This window comes from Maylandia zebra, linkage group LG2 (genome assembly GCF_041146795.1).
Source record: "Maylandia zebra isolate NMK-2024a linkage group LG2, Mzebra_GT3a, whole genome shotgun sequence".
Taxonomy (NCBI): domain Eukaryota; kingdom Metazoa; phylum Chordata; class Actinopteri; order Cichliformes; family Cichlidae; genus Maylandia; species Maylandia zebra.
Genome location: NC_135168.1, coordinates 44794924 through 44816146, shown reverse-complemented (window position 1 = coordinate 44816146; position 21223 = coordinate 44794924). Strand labels below are relative to the sequence as shown.

Below are 21223 nucleotides of genomic sequence, written 5' to 3'. Positions count from 1 at the left end.
ATGACACTGCCTGGTGTTCCTAATGGTGTTCTGTTTCCACTATTGTCAAGCTGACAAGCATGCAGATTGATATGGACATTTAAGAAGCCTTTAACCTTCCTCATGTTAAAGCATCACAGTGCTGCTCGTGCCTCACAAGCTATCAATACATCTAATGTAATGTGTAGGTACAGGTGTGTGCGTGCCTGGTAGCCCTGAGGCAGGTCTCAGTGTTGTGTTTCGTGCATCCTTGTGTTTTGCGATGGGATGGGATAGGAAAGGTGAGTGACACACTATTAGCTCTCCCCCAACCCCACCACAAAAAAAGCAGCTGCAATGCATGCTGGGACAATTCTAATCAGCTCAATAAATGACTGCAATACTGTAAACTTTGTGTTAGTGTAACTTAAAAATGTGGTAAATTAATTCATATTCTGACAGTAAACAAAGAAATGACCTGCTGACACTGACATAAACCTAACAATGAAAATATTCTATGGTCTGTATGGCCGTCTTCCAGTTTGTGTGAGCAGTTTTAAATAAAAATCCAGGTTAAACAAAAAATTGCTCCTGTAAAAACTCGAATTATTAATCCTGAATTCAAATCTTTGATTTATAAACAAACTCATGTTTGGTCAGCATAGGTAGTACAACGGACTATTAATAATCATACTACTAATAATAATGGTAATAATAGTACTACTACTAAAAAATAACAATAATACTGAAAATCAATAATTTTTCCATCAGTTTCATAATTTTCATCATAAACTTAAAAAGATAAAGATTAATGGCCCATGCTTGTTCATCTAAACTCAGCTGTAATGTGTCATGTTGCTAAAACTGTTAATCACTACAGACTGGTCGTTTTATAAGTAATGCATTTCATTTCTTGGTCTTAGTGACCCCTCAAAGCGCTTTTAGCACATTTCAACCTCACATTCTATACACTTCCAGCATTTCATCTACCTCACATCCATGGCCAGTTTAGAATCACCTATTAACCTAACATGCATGTGTTTGGACTGTGGCAGGAAGCTGGAGTACCTGCAGGAAACCTATGCTCACACCAGGAGAATAAAGGCCCCGGCCGGGGTTTTACCCGAGATCTTCTTGCTTTTATGTGTCAGTGCTAACCACTGCCCCACTCTTCCACATACTACCTATAGGTGATATTAATAACACCTCCGTTTCATTATAATAGCATCTGTCAAAAAATTTTGCTCTGAAAATCAGTTCTCTTCAATTTTAGAAAACTTGTAAACTTGCTGTAAAAAGAAACTTTGCCAAATATTTGACCTTCCAAAGGCGGCTTGCAGAGCCTGGAGCAGAACATGCGGGACAATTGAGAAATATATTCAGCAGTGTGAACTAATGCAAAAATCAAGAACACTCCAAACATATTCTGCTCCCATCCGATCAGGCCCTGGAATTTTCAGAGGAAGCGCTGTAAGTTTTGTATTGTGCCGTCTTTCCTCATTCAAAAAAAATGAGGTGGTGCACGAGTGTGTGTGTGTTTTTATGTGTGTGTGAACAAGGAAACAAGACCTGCCGTGGCCTTTGACATAGGCAGGCTTGGAGTTGTAGAAGTATAATTACATTACATCAAGGAGAAATCACAGCTCTTAAGAAAGCAGGGCCCACGTAATCTCACAGGTGTGTCTGACAGAGAGACGCAGTGAGGGAAAGAGAGAGCGAGAGAGACGAGAACCTGTGGCGTCTTTACTGGAAATCCACATCAGCGCCACCCATCACACACTATTAGTTGCCATCAAAGCTCTAATTTTACTCTAACATTACACCCCGCTCCCTGTGCCCCCCTCCCTCCCCTGCTGGTCTGGATGGCGCAGCCTGGTGGGAAAACGACATTCAATCCACTATCCGCCCCATTCAGGCCAAATTGGCAAATGACTGCTCTCCGCCTCTCAGATTGCAGGAAGTGAAAGGTACCGCAGCTACCAGCCTGGGCCTCCAAAAGCTTCTTGAGGGGTGGGGAAGGAGCAAGGGTGAAAGCAGGGGGAGAATGAGAACCGGTGAGGCCGAGGAGTGGACTGAGGTGGGTTAACAGCTTTCCTTGTCCTCCTCTGCGGTGACAGTGCTGGACAGAGAGCACAGAGGGGGAAAAATAGAGCGAGTGAAGAATGCCTACTCAGCAGATCAAAGGAACATCCCTGAGGCCAACGGAAAAGTTGATCTCAATCCCCTAATCACCCACTTTACCACCCCGGGCCGAGCCCTGCGGGCAGATGAGAAAACAGAGTTTGCCCTCACGGGGGTCAACAGCTGCAGGAGAGCCGTACACGGAGTTTGGGCTACAGAGGCAGGCTGTACAGACAGAATTAAAAGGCCAGCTTCTCCCAGTTTTTTCTATATGCATTCAAGCAAAAGTTCAAAAGAAATAAACCATAAGGACAACAAGCTGTGGCAACAAGTCTGATGAGCGGTAAAAAAAATGTAAAACAAAAACACAAATCTAGCATGTTTCGTATATGACGGCAGAACTCACAGAAAAAAACCCAACAAAACCAAGGCCTTTCATCACTATTTTACCACGACATGCAGGGAAAAGACACAGAACATATTATGTTAGACACTAACTGGCTGCACCGCTGAATGGTACTCTTACCGCTAATTAAGTGCTAATGGCAGTTCCCCCTGCAGAGAATACTAATTAATGCTCCATTCTTCTGCGGGCTCAACGCGTACTCCACCACGGCCTAATGAGGGGAGGCAGGTACGTCTTCTCCCAGGCTGGGTTAATAAGCACAACACAGTGGGGTCTAAATAGAGAGGGCCATACTGGGGGGTTGCTTCCTGTTCCCTAATCTTAACAGACCCCCCTCAGAACACTCACAATGAGCCACAGAGGTAATGAAAGGATCGGTCCCGTAAACTCAGAAAATAGGCCACAGCTTATATACCACCTCAAAAGTTTAAGTGCGTATAATTGTGTAAATGAACATGGAGAAAATTCTATATTAGGTATAAGAAAAAGCTTATATAAAATCCTCCGCAGAGGCATTTGGTAATTTTTCTTTATGTCTTTAAATTTTACAATGCAGAGCATTTAATTTTGCACACTGTACAACTATGTGTTGTATACACAATTTGTTTAAGCTTCTTAACAATAAGTACCATGTCAAAAAATTTCTGAGCGTCCTGCAGAATTATTACCAAGAAATTGCTGATGTCTCATAGAAAACAACTTCTATTTCATATAGTTTCCAGCACTGCCGAGAAATAAATAAATACATTACCTGTTTGGATGCAGAAAGCCCGGGAATCAGATTCAAAGTGCTGAAGAATGAATGGATGTGCGAGTATGTGGGTGCGTGCAGGAGCGTAAACATAGATTGAGGATGGTATTGGAATTACCTGAGTGAGATAATGGGGGTGCATTAGATTAACTTTCAGTCCTTAAATGCAACACATTTAGGCAATCTTGTCCCCCCAAAACATGTCAGTGTCTGAAAGGCCTCCCTCTCGCTATCAGGAGCCTCTGGTCCCCCACACTGATGCAGCTGGCAAGGCGCTACCGTCGACTGTCAAAACGCAGCGCCAGATCTAGTTATAAAATAATTGAATTTTCATATCAGAGGGGACCAGAGTCCCAGCAGACAATAGGACTGCTGAGTCCTCTCTGATATTGGCTCAGGCCCTTTGCCATGCGCATGAAATCAGTATGTTAATGTTCCAGGGTTTTCTTTTTTTAAGGGCACTTGTGCTCTCGCAATGTACTACCGATGCGGTTTCAAAAAATTGCAACTATTGATAAGTAGGCAGCCAGCAACCCCCTCGACCCCTCCTCCCACCCAGCATGCCACCCCCACCGCCTCCCCCTCCAACCCACCAAGGCTCTAGACGTTCTCGCACCCCCATCCTCCCCCATTATTAAAATTGTAATTTATTTTTCTAAATCAGAATGACAGCTTGCTTTCTTTTCTCTGCAGCAGGCAGTGAATCACCAAGCTTTAATTACTTTCATAACTTCGCTGACCCTGTGAGCGTGCCGCTCTGCCAGAGAAAATGGGACCTCCAACAAAGGCCCTCCACAGCCTCAGCCGCCTTCGGTTCATTCAAAATGCGAAAATTTATCAAACTACGGATTTTATATAAGATTTTGTTAACATTTCACCTCCTATCTTTTTCACACTCTCGCCCCCCCCCTACAAAACACCCCCGCCTGGAGCAGTTCTGCACTCCCAATCTCCTGGCCCAGCTCCAGAAGAAACTCTGGAGAACTAAACAACCTAATTCCAACTCTCCATCCACACCTCTCTCTCTGTCTCCCTGTGCTTTTGTTGACTCAACAAGGTCTCCTCGGGTCAAGACAGACAGGGGTCATACTATTATCAGCAACCCCCTCATATCCGGGCCGTGGCCTCGGCAGCACGGAGACAGTCAGAGCAAGGTCCTGGGGCCACAAAGCACAGATCAACAGGGACGAACGGTAAATTTGATCACTTCACAAATCTTTGGCCTGCAGACATCAAGGTCAGGCTTTATTCAGCAGAGCTGCCAGACTCTATCACCCAGCTATCAAAGGATTTTCCATCCACAGGTTACTGCCACAAGAGAGTCGTTTTTCTCTGTCTAAAAGCATGAAATGCGCTCAGAAACTATCACATGGATCATGGCTGTGACACCGATGAGTGAGAGAGCCACGTGTGGCTTTAAAGTTGAACAGGAAAAAGGGTTAAGATACAACCCTCTCCTGCTTTGTTGCTCCAAAGTTCAGGCATCCTCCTTGTTCGCCAGCGGATCCCTATTTGCTTCGCATTATTCCTGCTGGCTGATTTATTAAAGTAGCTAATATGTTGTAATCCCTGCTATCGCTCTCACCTTCTCACTGGCACACCTCTGTTTTGGGCTGTGCCACTGTGTGAACCAGGGGTGTGCAGGCAGGGTTGGTCTTTTGCTGACTGCCTGATAATTGAATGAGCGATTATCCCTCCCATTAATAGACAATGATACAGAAAGCACTGCCATATGTACAGAATATTAATGAGTGGCTGCAGCGGCCTAGATAAGAGAAGCGCCATGCAGTTGCTGTAATAGGGGTTAAAACAATTTGCCCCCCGCTACCCTATTCCTCCCTGCACACACACGAACATACACACACGCCAGCTCCCCGTGCTTTCCTCTCTGCTAATCCTCCACCCTCTCACCAACTAAGCGGGTTGCTTCTGAAAATCTACCCCCCATGGCCTGGACGGATGCTTGGTGCTGACCTCACTGCTACCAAGGCCAGTCGGTTATTGTGTAAGAAATGGAGCAGGGTCTCCTGACAACAGAATGACATGCAAATGATGAGAAACAGAGGGTGTTTTGTGTTTACGTTATGAGCCATTCAGAATTTTGCCTACAAAAAGAAAACAATGTTTTATTTTATACGGCTTTTGCAATTTTTCTTGTAGGATCTCAAGATTTTACAGCTTCTTCCTTCTCTTTACTTTCCACAACTAAAGTGTTTTCTCCTTGTGTTCAGCTCAAGTGAAGATGCAAGAGGAGTAGAAGCCCACACAGTCACAAAGGCCCATCCTGCGTTTCATCAAAAGTTGCACAGAGTCACGCAGGTGAAACAGCTGGGGCGCTCTTCTGTATGAATCTCCATGCCAATCAATATCTAACATCTATTAGCATTGGAAAGCAATATTTCCCCTTTTACCTTGCAATAATTGTGCTTAATGCTGTGAAGTACCTTATCGTAGGTCTGGCGGCAAAAGAAAGGCCGGTTACCATGGCGACCATGAAAGCCATTGGTTTCCTTTTCAGCAGAATAATGAACTTCTCTCCTCTGTGTGTCACTCTTCCACTCCACTCGCAGCCTCTCCGATTAAATTGAAGTCCACGCGTCCTTGAAATCCCTCGTCTCTGCCTTATAATTTGCCAAACAAGAGGGGAAAAAAAAAAGAAAAAAAACACAGAAAAAAATGTTCAAACCTCAACAAATGCATCACTTTAGGCAGAGGCGTAGGTATATCTCACTCAATCATTGCACAATGTACTTTTTTTAATCTTGCTAAAGCGAATACATCCTCTTAATTAAAAGATTTTCTATACTTGCTTTTGTGTTGTATTTCTTTTAAACTGGAATGATTTCTGACTATATTTTTTCCACTTTTACTTTGTTAGGCGGTTAGATACTGGATTGCAAAGCTGTGAGATAACCATTAGATTTCCACCTAGGAAAACTATCAGTCCTCTCAGATCCTAAACAACTCTTAAAGTGAGGTTTTAACCTTTAGAAAGAGGTATCAGGTCCATTAAAAGCAGTTGCACTACTTTTAGTTTTGTAGCTAATTTAAATGTTAGAATGAATCAACCATGCAATGCAAAACCCCAGATCCCTTTGTGTTGATCAGCTTGATGCTGCAGTAGCTTTGAGGTGATGGAAAGCTCCTCTTGAGTATTTTATGGTTAATACTATAGGACAAACTTATTAATAATGACTGCTAAAAGATTCACCTAACTAGGTGCTCGGCTGCAGGATATTTTTCTACATTTCTACAAGAATTTAAAAAAAAAAAAAAGCTCCGCGTTTCTCTTCTCTAAATGTCTTGAATCCGATCAGTGAATGCACTCGCTATCCACAATGTCCTTGAGCACAGACATCTTCACTGCCAGGGGACATTGAGTGTTTTATTCACTGGAGGTGTCTGCATGATGGTCGATCAAGGGGAAGAAAGGCCTGAAACTCATTCAAGCAAACTTGGAGAACAGAGACGAGCACACAGATCGAAAGAAAGCCAACAAATAATGACATCAATTAAACAGCTGGAATGGAGAATATCCCAAATGTATTCAGATCACCCACTTTAAGTTGGAGACTGTTTTATCTAAGGGACTAAACGCACAGATATTTTGCATATTTTTAATATGAAAACGAAGACGTCAAGTTTTTAATGTTCAAAGTCTCATTTAGTCTGATTTTTTAAGCAATTTGAAAACACAGATGTTAGTAAAATACTCGGTTTTACTTTGTCGTTATTTGTAAATTAATTCTTTGTACGCTTTGATCTTGGTGCTTTGCTAAAACGGATGTGGCAGTTGCTTAAGTTTCTAATCAAATATTAGCGGTCTATAATTATCGGTAAATGTTAGCTTCATGAACGCGTCACTTCTGTTTTCGTTTGTTTATCTGCTTTTTCAATGACAGACCTGCTCATTTATCGCTCCACGTGTGTTTTCCAGCGAAATAATTTCCAAAATGGGCGGAAACACTCGCGATTCGGGCTTGAAGGCGTGGGGTGGGGCCTTGATAACGTATGACGTCTGAACATTTCTCCAAAACAGTAAACTTACCTTTAATTTATATTCGTCATTTGTTTTTGTCTTTTAAACTTCGAGAGGCCGAACCAAAGCACCTGACAAGTGAGTTAGTCCGAGTTGCCGCTGTTAGCAACATTTAAAAAGCCTGATATTATTTTAAAATGAGAGCTGCGAGGACAGCTTTTCCAAGGAAGGGTTAGTTTCTTCAGATTTTTAAAGCGACGTCTAATCGGAGCATGCGCACATGATCAATTGCTCTACCTAGGTTTCTCTGGTAGGTCAAGGTGGCAACATATCCTGTTAGCGGGAGCGTAGAAATGAATCAATCAATATCAGTTTTGAGCTTGTTCAATTAAACATCCCTCATTTAGGAAAAAATGCACATAAAGCAGTAATTTAAAAAAAAGAAAAACACAAACGTCTGATAGATAGATAGATAGATAGATAGATAGATAGATACTGATTTTTTTTTTAATTACTTAAAATATTAATTTATTAATTAATATTAATTTTCAAAAATCTTTTTGTGTAGGCTAATATTACGATATCCCAGATTTTGTATGTTCTTAGTAGATTTACTTTTGATTCAGAAACCTTAGTCTACACTGGCACCTCTTTCAGAAGTGGAAAACTGCACACAGAGCCCACTCGGAAGTCATGAAGTTCATGACTTGCTTAACTGCAACATATTTACTGCACGTATTCATGTAAATTGAATGTGTTGTTGTTGCTGTTGTTTGTTTTTTTTTACCTCTGGAGTGGATGGCAGGGTGCTCATGCTACCTTTCGGGTTGGTCCTTGAGGGTCGGGTTTAATTTTACGCAGATGTGTGAAATGCTTAACAATCACACATGGTGTTTTTCAGAAATGGTACCGTTTGGATGCCCTGTCCATCCTCCCGCGTTTCTTCTGGCTTCCTTCTCTTTTTATCTTAAAGACAGCGTCGTCATGATCGTGGCACAAAAATATTTCTTTCTACACTTAAACGTCATTTTATAATTTTTAGAATTTTCTAATGCATTTTTAAAAAATCGAGTGTATTCACTGCAAACACAACACTGTATCCTGAACTTTTAAGTACTGCCTCCTGACTAAATCAGACCACGAGGAGGCGCCAGTAAGCTTACTTCAAGCGACCAAATGAACGAAATCTGCCGTTCAGTGCAAGGCCAACTATTGAAATGTGCACAAAGTTGACACGTCGTCCTACAAAAGCGTTTGAACCTTTAGGAAGATGAGAATTAAATGTTTATTACACGCCGAGTGCTGGATCAGTATGATAAAGAAGATGGAGATCTTTGTGATGTAGAATGTGTACAGGTTATAGTAATTAAAAGATACCTGTGGGTCAGTTATAACTTTTGGTGTGGATAAATATGGAAATCCCATGCGTTTAAAAATCCCCTGAATACTCTTTGTTATAACCTCCAAAAACATGATATTAAATGTTACATCTTTCACATCCAGCTAATATGACAGGGTATCTTTCTCACCAAGACAGTTTGTAGGCACACATGTAGGTTTTTTTGTTTGTTTGGGGGGGGGGTGCAACTTTAGGGAAATTCAGTATAAAGACTTCCCAAATAGGCTGATAAGGGTTTACTCTTAAATACAGGAATCTGATATAGGCATCTGGTTTGCACAAAACTGCTTCACCAGCTATATGTTTTTGTTTATCCCTCATATCTGGACACGTGATGGTAGATTACAGTGAAAAACAGGTTTTGTTAACATTTGAGTCACATATTCTGCTTTCACTTCCCAAACGCTGCCTGCGTTGACACCTTATTTAGGTCTCGTAAGGTGTTACTTTCAATTTTGCTAAACATGAGGTGATGTTGATTAGATGTAAAATCTTTCCCTGACCAGTTGTTCACCACATAATCAGGCTGTGACAACTGATATGACACTTCTGTCTTTTGTGGTAACATGTCATTGTGTAGCCACAAGACTTAGAAGTAGTCCTCGTATTTTAGATTGTGAGAGCATCATTTGGGATGGTGCACTCTAAACACTTCTCCACTTGCATACCTTCATACATCAGCAATTTAAAAAAAAAACAAGGGTGGAGGGCTCTGTGTGATTAAGTAAAACTTTCCTATGCTGATTTCAGCTCTTGCAAACCTTTCAGAGTTAAAGCAGCCAACTTATCCTTGAATTCCATTTGTCAATCCCGAAGGTAAAAGGGGAAAAAGGAAAATCCCTTCTCCCACTGCAGAGGTGTGGGTGGTTTTGAATGCAGAAACAGCCTGGAGTCGTCTCTCCGCTTTCCTCCATGGTAAAGAAAAAGACAGCTGTGAAAGTTGAAGGACAAAAGCAGCTGGGATCTGGGGCTGCGCTATATTTGCAGCTGCAGTTTCTGGGTAACACACAAATACTGTTGATAAAACAGGAAGGATTACATCACAACTGTCTTATGTTTTAAGACAACAGTCAGACGTTTCTGTTATATTTTCATCAGCGAGTGTTCAATCAAACCTTATTATCTACACCAAAGATGACAGACTGACTCAATCGTCTCATCGTTTTACTTTAAGGCACCTGTATTAAAGGCTTTAACTCAAGTGTCTCCCTTTCTTCTGCCTAGGCACAATTTTCTCATAAATAACTGTATACAGGAGTGTAACCACTGTTTATTTACATGTTTAGCAATGAATAATAACGCCTCTGGGTTATATACAGACTCATTAAAAAATACATGATTTTTATATAACAAATAGCATTCTGAAGAAAATGAGAGGAACCCCAAACATTTCTTTGTTTTGTTCTGCAGAAATCTTGAAAGACACAAAGCTTATCCAGCTGAGTTAGAGTCACAGTACACTGGTTCTTTTCTCTTCAAGCCTCAGATCGGAAATGACAGTTCAGCCAGGTGCAGAAATATTTACCAGTAGCTCGCAATTGGCACTACGTCTCAACATCCTCACTGGCTTTAAGAGCTGAGTTTTTATAAGCCAGGCCAATACTGTCGTTATTATTCCGCCGTGCTGGTGCCTGCTCAGATATTTGGCTGCTCACTGTCTGTCTTTTTCTCATCAGAACATTCATCATTTTGGAGCGGTAGTGATCCCCAGCCAGGAAATACAATATGGGATCAATGCAACTGTTGATGCTGGCCAGCGGCCTGGTGATCTTGTAAGTAAAGTTTACTATGTTGAGGAATTTACAGTTAAGATCCAGCACACGGGCCGTATAGTAGAGGGTCCGTGTGATGTGAAATGGGACGAAGCTGACAGCAAACACCACAAGCACCACGATGATGAGCTTGATGGATTTCTGACGTGAAGCAGCGCTCTGCTGGCTTGAAGATATTCCCTGTCTGGGCTGGCACAGGGCCCGAGCCATCAGGCAGTAACACACCATAATGACGACGAACGGGATGCCAAACAGCAGCACCATCACAACAGAGCTGTAGTCCACATACTCCTCGAAGGCCTCCTGGCTTGTTGTGTCATGGCACAGGGTGTCATTGCCCCTCCTGGAGGTGGTGACAAACATGATATTGGGCACCAAGCACACGGTCACCACACTCCACACTATGCCGCAGACCAGGTGTGCATGGCGACGCTTCACCAGGCTCATCATCTTAATAGGGTGGCAGATGCCGAGATAGCGATGCACGCTGATGCAGGTGAGGAAGAGAATGCTGCAGTAAAGGTTGGCATAGAAGAGGAAGCGTGCAAGTTTGCAGGCAACCACACCGAATGGCCAGTGACTCCGGTTGGCATAGTAGTATATGAGGGTGGGCAGGGAGAGTACATAGAGGAAGTCTGACAGGGCGAGGTGGAACATGAACACTGTACTGGCGTTCCAAGGACGCATCTTCACAAACAACCATAAAGCTGCAGCATTAAGCACAAAGCCGAACACAAACACCAGACTGTAGGACACTGGCAGCAGAATGTATTTGAACTCTTCATCAAACTGACAGCTCGAGTTGAAGATCGAGATCAGCACAGACCGGTTGTGTCCTCCTGAGCTGCTGGTGACCCTCTCCATAACTATGAATGACCTGTGCGATCAGCTGTTAAAGCTATCAGATGACAAAACCTGCGAGGAAAAAAAGAAACACTGAGATATGACGATTTTTAAATCGTGTAACTGTAAAGTTCACCTTTTTTTTCGGTTGGTAGCTGCATATTTATCCCTCAAGGGACCAAGCTGTTTTAGCAACTGAAATGACAGAGTGAGGTAATTTATGGCACCGTTGTTTTAAACAGGAAGACTTTTTTATTGGCTCTGTATGGGTTTATCTTATATATACAGTTTCTTTTATCTATGATGGATTCCAAAAATTTCTATGGTAACAAATTATGTTTTTTTAAACGTTTAACTCAAATCATCAAAGCTTCTGATGTAGTAAATCTTGTTTAGGTACAAGATTCACTGCAAAACATCAGTGAGTAGTGATTAGAAGTAGAAAACCACAATAAAATCAAAATCAACAAAGTTCAATGTTAAAGAGTACATATATCTCTGGGATCACAACTAACGTTTCCAAACTTTTCCGTATCTTTAGCTAACTTTCCATCATACCGATACTGGAAGTAGATTGACAAAATCATGGTAGGAAACACATTTTTAAGATTTAAAAATATCACAGCAGCACATATAAATATGTCACCGTCTTCAGTTTAAATGTAAAGAATTTGCCCTGTATAAAATTTTGTTTTTAGAATAAGCTACTGGTGGGGATGGTGCTTAGGTGGTACAGCAGTTTGTCCACTAATTGTAGGTTTGGTGGTTCAATCTCCAGTCTAATTTTGTCCTTCTGAGGCAAGAAACAGAACCCCAACTCTGTTCTGTTGCCAGGCCAGCACCTTGCATGGCAGCTCCACTTGCACAAACTTGTGCAGGTGGGTGACAGAGACATTGTAGAACCACCAAAGATGCATTATAAGATAGAAAATAATCTGAGATTAATCAGCAATGAAAATAACAGTTGTGGTAGTACAGTTAGTCTGTGGAGGAGTCACATTTTTTTTCTACTGGAATCATGTCAGAAGCATTTCAGTCCTTCATTTAACTTAAAAATCATAGTCTAAAAACACTGGGGGGGGCTTAAATGGTCACTATGCACAGCAATATCCCTTCAGAAAGTAAAATTCAACTAGTTAACTACTTAAAGGCTAGTGTTTGGAAACAATAAACATTATATTATAAAACTATATTTTTATTATCGATTTATGTATCACCTTAAGGTTAAAGGTGATAAGCGTGGTAACTATATAAACGGGGTAGACCGTATTTCACTGGGAAATCTATCGGGAAAGAAGTGCAAAGTTAGATGTAAGGAGGGTTTAATAAAGTGTATCTAAACAGAACTTCCATCGGTTTCTTCCCATTGCTGTTGGTTGATCATTTAAATCTCCTTAACCTGAATAAGAATCTTAGATGTGATTTTACTAAAGCTCCGCATATCCGGCTCCGCACCTTTCTCTAGAAGCACGACATGGTAACTTCACTGCTACTCACCGCCCAACAGGATCCTCACAGCCGTGTTGTTGTTGCGGATCGCGATCCCGTTGTTGCACTGTGGAGCTACGGAGAGTTAGTTCGCTTAATTGTAAGTTTCACTCTCAGCCGTGATCCAGATGTATGAAAAAAACTCTGCTTCTCTCATTCCGTCACACTGTCCACTGCCTCTGTGATCCAACCCACGCGCGTTAAGCGGTCATTAATGCGCAGCGACGAATACACTTCTCGACATTTTAACTCCAACACAGTTCGCGCGGAATGATAGATGGCAGAGTGTGGTTGAAGTGGGAAGTGCTGAGTGGGCAAGCTGCCACTCGAGATTCCTGTTTTTGCAGCTATCGAATTAAAGAAACACGTGGAACTGCTACTAGAGTTTAATTCGGGGACAAACATGCCCATGCATGTATGGATACAGTGATCAAAAGATAGTTTCCCGTCGCTCCGACTTACGAAGAAATGCAGTGCTGTGCAAAAGTTTTGAACCAACCCTTTATTTATTTATTTATGAGGCGGAGTTTTAGTCTTGTGCAAAATTTGTCCAGTCTTTTCACGTTTTTCTTTGGACATTGGCTGCTTTTTCACTCATTTTCAGTGCTTGTACTTGACGGTTTTCAGAAGAATGTCGTTTTGTTTGTTAAGCTCCTTACTCAGGAAATGTGTTTTGTGTCTAAACATAACACAGCTTAACAAGGAACCAGTTTTTAATCTTATCTTTATCTGCTTCGTTACTAGCAGTCAACAGTCAACTGTTCTATTTGTTCCCCCTTGTTTTATTCGAGTCTACCAAAAAGATAACCCAGTTTGATGCATAGTATTTTTGCACTATTTTGCAAGACCTGAGAGATTTGTCTGGCCCTTTAGTCACTGAAGTTTAATCAGAAATGGTCTCAATTGAATGACGTCTGTCAAGAAGCCGCTCTTAAGGAAGGGAAACAGAGAGAAAAGCTGAAATATGCCAAACTACACAAGAACTGGAGTGAAATTCAGTGACAACAGATCTAAATGATGAATGACGAAAATGAACATTTTTGGTTCAAATTATTGTCAGTTCAAATTAAAGATCAGGAGAGAAGCATGACAGTGAGTGTCTACAGTCATTTGTAAAACACTGTGGGTCCTCTTTCGTGGTTTAGGGCTGCATTTTGGCCTGGGGTGTTGGAAGTCTTGTCAAAATTTATGGAAATATGAACACAGAAAAGTATAATCAGAGTTTGATCCACCTTTTAATGTCATCTGGAAAGTTTCTGATTGGCAATAGCTTCGTTTGTCAGTATGGAAATTATCCAAAATATACTGCCATTGCTGTAAAAGCTGGATATATAAATACACAATGGAGAATTATAAGTAATCAACTTCCCTCAACAGAACCTGAACTTTGACATTACTGAAGCAGTGTGGGATCATCTTGACAGAGAGCAGAACAAAAGGCAGCCAACATGCAAAGGAGACCTTTGAAAGTCCACCAAGAAGCCTGGAGAACTATTCCTGAAGCCTACTTAAAGAAAAAGAAAGAAAGAAAAGAAAGTTTGCCTAAAATCATTCAGGCTGTGTTAAAGAATAAAGGTGGTCAACTTTCAAGCTTGTTTGAATTGTTCCACAACTCCACGTGTTTCCACAAGTATGTGCACATGTGGGTACTATACCTCAGGCAGTAGTGCAGGTTGTTTACTAATCAGAAGGTTGGTGGTTTGATCCCTGACTGCTCCAGTCTGCATGCCAAATAATGCCTGTGCAGGTACTGCTGCTAGTTGTTAATGAATTCAGCCAGGTCAGAGTAGGCCTTGGGATTACTTTGTCCCCTTTCACTAGGAACTCTATTCAGATGTCTTTGACTTTTATTTAAAAAACTGTATCTGCTGCCCAGCAAGGATTTCATGTTTTCTTAGTTTAGGCCAAGCGCAAAATAAAAATCCTCTCCCACAGGTGTGTCTTCCATCGGTCTCAGTACTGACCAGGAAGCCAGCAGACTTAAATTAAAAACATTTCTCGCAAAAGCAACATGGGATCTCGCAAAAGTACTAGGCTAATGCTTAGATACCTTCCACAACACAGAATAGCCTTGCCCTTTAACACTGTAGTTCTTTACATTTTATTTTTTTTGTACATTTTACTTCTAATTTTGAAAACAGACGCTTGTAGGAGTTAACTTTGTAATGTAGTATTTCTCCACTGTCATACTGCCACTTGATCTTTAGTAAAACAGCTCAGTAATTCTTCCACTGCTGGCATTGTATGTCTGAGATGAGACTCATTCCCATGTCAAAACTTTATAGCAGTCAATACTGAAATGTTATAGGAGATAATATTTGAACAGCCCATCTGTCAGAGGAGTCACGACTTTATAGCGGTGTATCTTCCTTGAGTTGTTAGGGATTAAGTTATTCCTCTCCACTGCATTCTGGGCCAAACAAGATTGTTAGGGCGTGTAATGATAGCTGGATCATAAAGAAATAAAAGCAGGTAAGTTGTCCAATAATGCTGTTGGAGACAGGCAATAAAGTAAGATGAAATGAGGCAAAGTTCCTAAACCAAAGTTTGGATGATCCACACACTGAATATCACAAGATAAGATACTGTATTGCAATAACAGAGATAATAGCAAAGATATTTTGCTATTATATTAATCGCCATTTTATGATCTGTTCCCAGATAGTCCAGACAGAGCATGCTCCTTGACTCAGGTGATATGCAGAGAGACGATCTCCTTGCATAGTACAGTTGTCTGATTTTAAAGAGGAGTCAGTTATACTTTGACAAAAGAGCATCAAACTGAATTTTTTTTTAAGCCAGTTAAAGATCTTTTAGGGGAAATGAGAATTAATTTACATGAAAGCAGAACCCTCTCAAATAGAAACTGTTGTTCTTCACCCAAAGGTTAATATGTCAAAGACACAGTAATCATGTTTGATTGTGCGTGTGTGCGCGGGTCAGCTTCCTGGTTAATGTGTCTCCATGCGGGAAGGTCATCTTGTTGGTAGCAGTGCAGAGTTTCTGTGTACAGAAGAGTTTGGGTGATTTAAATGTCTGGAATGTGAGTGGGCCACTAACAGAGCAAGCTCCTTATCGGTCAGTTAAGTGTCAATGGACACGTGAGATGTTAACGCATCAGACTGCAAGAAAATTCTTGAAAAACACAGTCATTTTCTTACTAACAACCAGATGAGAAAAGCGATCATATTTTCATACGTGTACTGCAAAAAAAAAAAATATTTCAGCATAAAGACCAGACAGGACAAAGCAACTAGACTTCCTGTATTCAAAGATAACAAAACCCAGAAGATTTAAAGATCAGTGACGAAGCTTTGTTTGTTTATTCCACGTAGTACTAAAGCGAAGAACTCTCTGACATTATAACACTAGTGGTTTATGTTAGGTTATTTCTTGGCTGAAGTCTTGTTAACACTTCATGAGGCTGGCAGACAACAAACACGCACACACCTTTGTGCTAAACTACGTTAATTGGTGGCAGCCTCATTTTTACTGCATAGTCATGAGAGTAGTTTAGATATCTTATAAATGTAACGTGGGTTTCTTTTTCTTTCTTTACTCTGTTATGCTGCTGTCTGCTAAGTGGCAGTTTTTTGTATGTCAGCTTAAATCATCCATATACAGCAAAGCATGTGACTTTAAAAAAAAACTTGTTTTACAGCTAAAGCCAGCTGTTTCATACTTTGAACTTACCAGCACTCCTCTGGTGATGACATCACTACAATTAGTAGGTCACTGACTTAGTGGTGACTGACACATGCCTGCTGTCAGTACATGTGTTTGGCCGTACTGGAATAAGTAACTACCTCAAATGAATGCAACTGTTAAAACCTGAAAAACATTCACACGCCGGGGATTATTTGTTGCTTCTGAGTCAGCTTCACAGTTGTCTCACCTCTTTCTGCTGTAATGTATCATTTTACCTCATAATGTGTCATTATAGGTGAGCTGGCAAAAGCAACTCTCATATGTTTTGGGCATAATTTCAGTCTGTACGGACGTATCTGATGTGAAGTGCTGTGCTAAAGATCATTTCTTGATCATTTGCTGGGAAAATTGAAAATAGCTGCAGCTATTTACCATAGTGAAACATGTGCAACCTTTCATGGCAATACGATGTGTAAGACAACATCTGAGTTTGTAGGATTCTAACAAGCTTGAAAGGCGATATTTGGTATGACCACCTTTATTCTTCAAAACAGCTTGAACTCTTAGACAAGCTTTCTTGTTATTTCTCTTAAGTAGTCTTCAGGAATAGTTCTCCAGGCTTCTTGAAGGACGTTGTTCCGTTCTGTGTCAAGATAACAAATCTGGTCATATGTGCTGTTCCTCTCTCCTGACCCCTATACTGACAATGATTTGACAGAAAATTTTCACATTTGGATTTATCATTCTGCAAAATCTGCTGCCACATATTTTTGGTTCAGTTCTTGTATAATTTGGCATATGCCAGCCTTTTCTCGCTGTTTCCCTTTCTTAGGAATGGCTTCCTGACAGACATCCTTCCACTGAGACCATTTCTGTTTAGGTTTTGGCAAACATTAGACAGATCCACAAGAAGGTCCAGATGCATATCTTAGGTCCTCTGTCAGGCCTTTTCTTGTTTTTTTTTTCTGTTTCCTAAGGATATGACTTTCAGATATGGTCCATCTGTCAGTTTTCTCAAGTACACACTGAACACTATGTTGCGAAATGCAAAGTTTTCAGCTAACAGCTTTTTGTGAATCACCTTGGTAATGAAACTGTGTTATCTGAAATCAGAACAAATTATGTGTTTTTGAGGCAGGCTGCTAGTAACAATTTCAAATTGTTTCTTTGCTAAAATATTCTGTTTAGGCGCAACAGTGGTTACTTCCTTGAATTAAGTGCCTTTGCTTGAATATTTCACAGGTGAGTGTTAAGTAGCTTAACAAACAAAAAACCAAAAGAAAAAAAAAGGCATTCGTACAATTTGTACAATGTCCCTCAGGATATAAGACGGAATCATCTGTTTGGCTTAGACTTTATCAAAGTCCATTATCATGGCATCACTAAAGAATAAATCTTCCACTGCACACATTAATATAAGGTCATTGTAAAGGAAATTTGGTTGTATATCTGATTTTACATATTCTATACTTGTAGTAGATGATTTTGACTGCAATAACCCCTGTGCACTTCAGTACTAGGCCATTAAGTAGGCTATATCAGACAGCATTCAAGTAAGATAACACACCATGATCTGTGCAATGGACGGCAATGGAAGCAACTGTCTGACGGCATGAAATGACATGCAATTGCTTGGTGATAGTCAAGAGTTGCTTTATCCACTTTATAAAAACTGCATGAACCATGCACAGTGGGCATATTACAGATTAAGCGGCAGGATAATAACAGTATAGGACAGTAAACAAAATGACATATGGCAGGCCTTTTTTGTATCAGCTTTCCAAATGAACTTCCAGTAGATACAGATAGATTTTATGCTTCGTGGGTTTAATAGAGATGCTTTTAAAAGCTCAGGCCCAGGCTCATTAATAGCAGTGTAATGGAAACAGACAGCAGAAGGGATGGAAGTGGAAAATAAAACAATAACTTTTTATGAACACTGGCAATTGAAAGACTATAATATTATAGTCATTTAGAATTCACTGACAGTAAAATCAATGAGACCTTAATACCACAAAGCAATATTTGTATACGCGTCAGTAATGAGAAATGCCTACCAAGGACTTCCATGGATAACATCACGCTCTGGCAACATGGATGGAAGAATCAAGCAGATTGTGCAACGCATGCTTCCTGTGTTCTCTTTGCTGTGTTGACACACACAATCTATTGTTACAGTACTGATGTGATAAATGAAAAGTTGACAGGGCTGTAGTAATGTCCAGCTGGCAGCCTGTCTTACTTTTACTTCTAACAGTTCTTCCAGTTGTAACTGAGTGAATTATGATATTTTGTACCATTAATGTTGCCCGTTTCTCTATTTCAGTTCCAGGTCCTGGGCAGATTCTCGAGAATCCTGCGTCGGTGTGAAGCGTTCATTACTCCTGCAGCGCACAGATCCTCCTCAGTGATGCCACTGTAGAGTTAAAGATACATTTAATATTCCAGCATCGGACACACATCGTCATACTTGCTCACAGTTTTTCCTTCTTTTTAACCAGTAATGAAAAGATCAGGTTCTAATGTGCATCCACTGTTAGTTTGCACTCTATCTGAAGTTACCGCAAAGCTGTTGAGTCATAGATAATATCAAAAAAGTCTCATACAAAAGTTTTATTTAGTTACAAAATCTCCTTCTGGGATAAGATTCCTACAGTGCAACTGAAAGAAGAAACAACTGTGACGCAAACAAGAAATCACATGTTCATAAAAATTAAGTAAGAATGTCATAATGTTTGTATTATGCATTTCGCATGTGCAGATTTCACAGAAACCAAGTTTCATTGTGAAGAAAAAAGACAAGCAAGATCGAAAGTAGTGGGGGAAAAACACGATTCAGTGGTACCAGTGTTGAGATATGACATATGAGTTTACATTAAAGTGGCCTATATGTTTCCAAGAAGCAACTACAATGTTTCAGAAAAGATCCCCTTAGTTCCTCTTCACTGCTCATTGTTGCCTCCCAGAAAAGTGTGTTGAAATGACCTTTCACTCACATGAGCTTTTTTCTACTTCTTCCTATGTTTATAATTGTTTATCAAAGCGTGTTTGGAAAAATTGAAAGTGTTTTGTTTTGAATTTACACATTTCCCCTAAATGTACCACATACAGGCAATCAAGCATTTAAAGTACTGTTCTGGAAACTGGACAGCTATGAGGATAAACTAACAGTATGTTTGTGTGTTGTTGTCCTTTTTCAAACTGTGTCTGTGAAGAACGAGCAGATGGTGAATTTGTGTGTGGCATTCTCAAATGTTTAGGTCTGCGTGATTGTAGTCATTGGCCACAGGAATTAAGAGATTAAGAGACAAAAAATAAATAGAAAAAAGCAAAAACAGAGAATAAAGTTATCCATGGAGTCACTCCAGGACAGATACACTGGTGTTATACTCATAATGATCTTACATAAATATCTAAATTAATGTTACCTGAAATAATCCAGATCATCCCAACCATTGAGGCTAAGTCCCAGGGTGTATTTTTGAAGGCCCAGAGTACTAAGAAGTTCCTGCACAGTCTCTGGTGCGCCTTGCAGGGTCGACACCTGCAATGAGATAAACTATATTGAATTATTTATTTGGTTAACAAAACTCAGAACTTATAGCTTTGTCTTTGAAAACAAGATTACGCCTACCTCTTTCTCCCAGCTGCATCCTCTATCTCCATGCATGGAAGGGCCATTTCTATAATTTGTCCTCTGGTAGGGTATAGATGGGCCTCTCTGCTCTATGGGGAAAAAGTCGACTTCGCTGAGGGACTTGGCAATTTGCAAAGCAGTGAGTGAGTTGTCTCCTGTAGGTCCAGGGGGCTGATGATCCACTATCCAGGAAGCAGTGGCCTGACAGTGTGTGCGAGTGTAGGGGAGAGCTGATGGTGTCTTAGCTGCTTTGATAGGGTTGGTCCTTTCTGGAAGAAGCTGATGTTGATCCCTTCTCACCTTTTCCCTCATGATTGCTGAGTGATTCATATACAAGTTCTTTACACTGACTTCAGGCTGTAGGGAGTCCTGAACAATATTTTTACTTTGATATTTGCCTGTGGGTGGTGAAGTCTGTTCTTGGCAATGTGAAATGGCTTTACGTGATGGTGGAGGAATGGGAGATGGGGTTTTGGCTGGAAAGAGTTGATAAGAAGAGTGGGATTGGGATGCATGAAGGTCACCGGTTGTCAAATACTGGGACAGCATGGCTGGAATTTCAATTTCTGTAAAGTCTGATCTGCGGCCAGGTCTGCTGTCAAAGCTATGCCTCCCTGAGACTTTTGGGAGCTGCAAAGCCTCATTACCAGACCAGATCACCTGAGGATCCCTTCGATGGGGAAGCGCATCTTCCACCCTATGTGGCACGGACACGCCTTCAAAGATGTAGTAAGCGGGATTGGTGTAGCTGCTTGGATTTAGTTTGGCGGGAGCAGCTGAGGACCTGCAATGAATTAAAAAAGCCCTGAATTAAGCAAACTCAACCACATACAAAAGTTACTGTCATCCTCAATTCTCACTCATTAGCCACACAACTTTCTAATATTTCTTAGAGTTTTGTTTCAGTTTCATTTCAATTAGTTCCCAGAATGAGTTAGCTCCTTTCAGTTAAAATAAGCTTTGTTTTTATTATTATAACATCGATAAAAGGTTGGCTGGAGCAAGATTCAAGAAGTTCAGATGAGGTATTACTGTATACTTTGTGAAAGCAACTGAATCATATAAGGATGCCATGCAAACATCAAAGAAGAGGTACTGGTTTAATAAACCAACGCGTCACTATCTTTTCATGCTTAATGTGTAAACAAATCTAACCAAACTGACAAAGAATAAAGCATTTTATATTTTTAATTCATATTAATTACAGTAATTACCCACAAT

General features: G+C 40.6%; 2 protein-coding genes and 3 long non-coding RNA genes across 7 annotated transcripts in view; 2 read left to right on the top strand and 3 right to left on the bottom strand.

Moving 5' to 3' along the window:
* LOC143413018 (uncharacterized) overlaps window positions 1–7445 on the bottom strand; it is a 42203-nt gene extending 34758 nt beyond the window's left edge. The window contains exons 1-2 of the long non-coding RNA XR_013093572.1: window positions 7285–7445; window positions 5681–5857 (exon numbers count right to left, since the gene is read on the bottom strand). This is a non-coding gene — a long non-coding RNA (uncharacterized LOC143413018). The remainder of the gene's footprint in view (window positions 1–5680; window positions 5858–7284) is intronic.
* Window positions 7262–10376, top strand: LOC143413019 (uncharacterized). Its single transcript, XR_013093573.1, has 3 exons — window positions 7262–7353; window positions 9431–9529; window positions 10291–10376. It is a non-coding gene; the product is annotated as an uncharacterized LOC143413019 (long non-coding RNA).
* LOC101484656 (P2Y purinoceptor 4) lies at window positions 9865–13161 on the bottom strand. Its single transcript, XM_004545660.6, has 2 exons — window positions 12727–13161; window positions 9865–11301 (listed from the first exon to the last, which is right to left on the bottom strand). Exon 2 carries the CDS (start codon window positions 11248–11250, stop codon window positions 10159–10161), a length of 1092 nt encoding a protein of 363 aa, XP_004545717.1. The 5' UTR covers window positions 11251–11301; window positions 12727–13161; the 3' UTR covers window positions 9865–10158.
* Window positions 12700–19546, top strand: LOC143413020 (uncharacterized). Its single transcript, XR_013093574.1, has 2 exons — window positions 12700–12817; window positions 18692–19546. It is a non-coding gene; the product is annotated as an uncharacterized LOC143413020 (long non-coding RNA).
* The window catches only part of inppl1b (inositol polyphosphate phosphatase-like 1b), a 28700-nt gene continuing 25478 nt past the window's right edge, over window positions 18002–21223 (bottom strand). For 2 of the 3 annotated variants that reach the window (XM_076875093.1, XM_004545661.6), the window contains 3 exons: window positions 20000–20786; window positions 19794–19924; window positions 18002–18781 (listed from right to left, as the gene is read on the bottom strand). In XM_076875093.1, the coding sequence (XP_076731208.1) occupies window positions 18688–18781; window positions 19794–19924; window positions 20000–20786 (1012 nt within the window). In that variant the 3' untranslated portion in view covers window positions 18002–18687. The remainder of the gene's footprint in view (window positions 18782–19793; window positions 19925–19999; window positions 20787–21223) is intronic. The other variant, XM_004545662.6, reaches the window with a different exon arrangement.

What these genes read in the sequence shown, in the direction of transcription:
- LOC101484656 (XM_004545660.6), bottom strand. Translation starts at nt 11,250, where the DNA reads ATGGAGAGGGTCACCAGCAGCTCAGGAGGACACAACCGGTCTGTGCTG.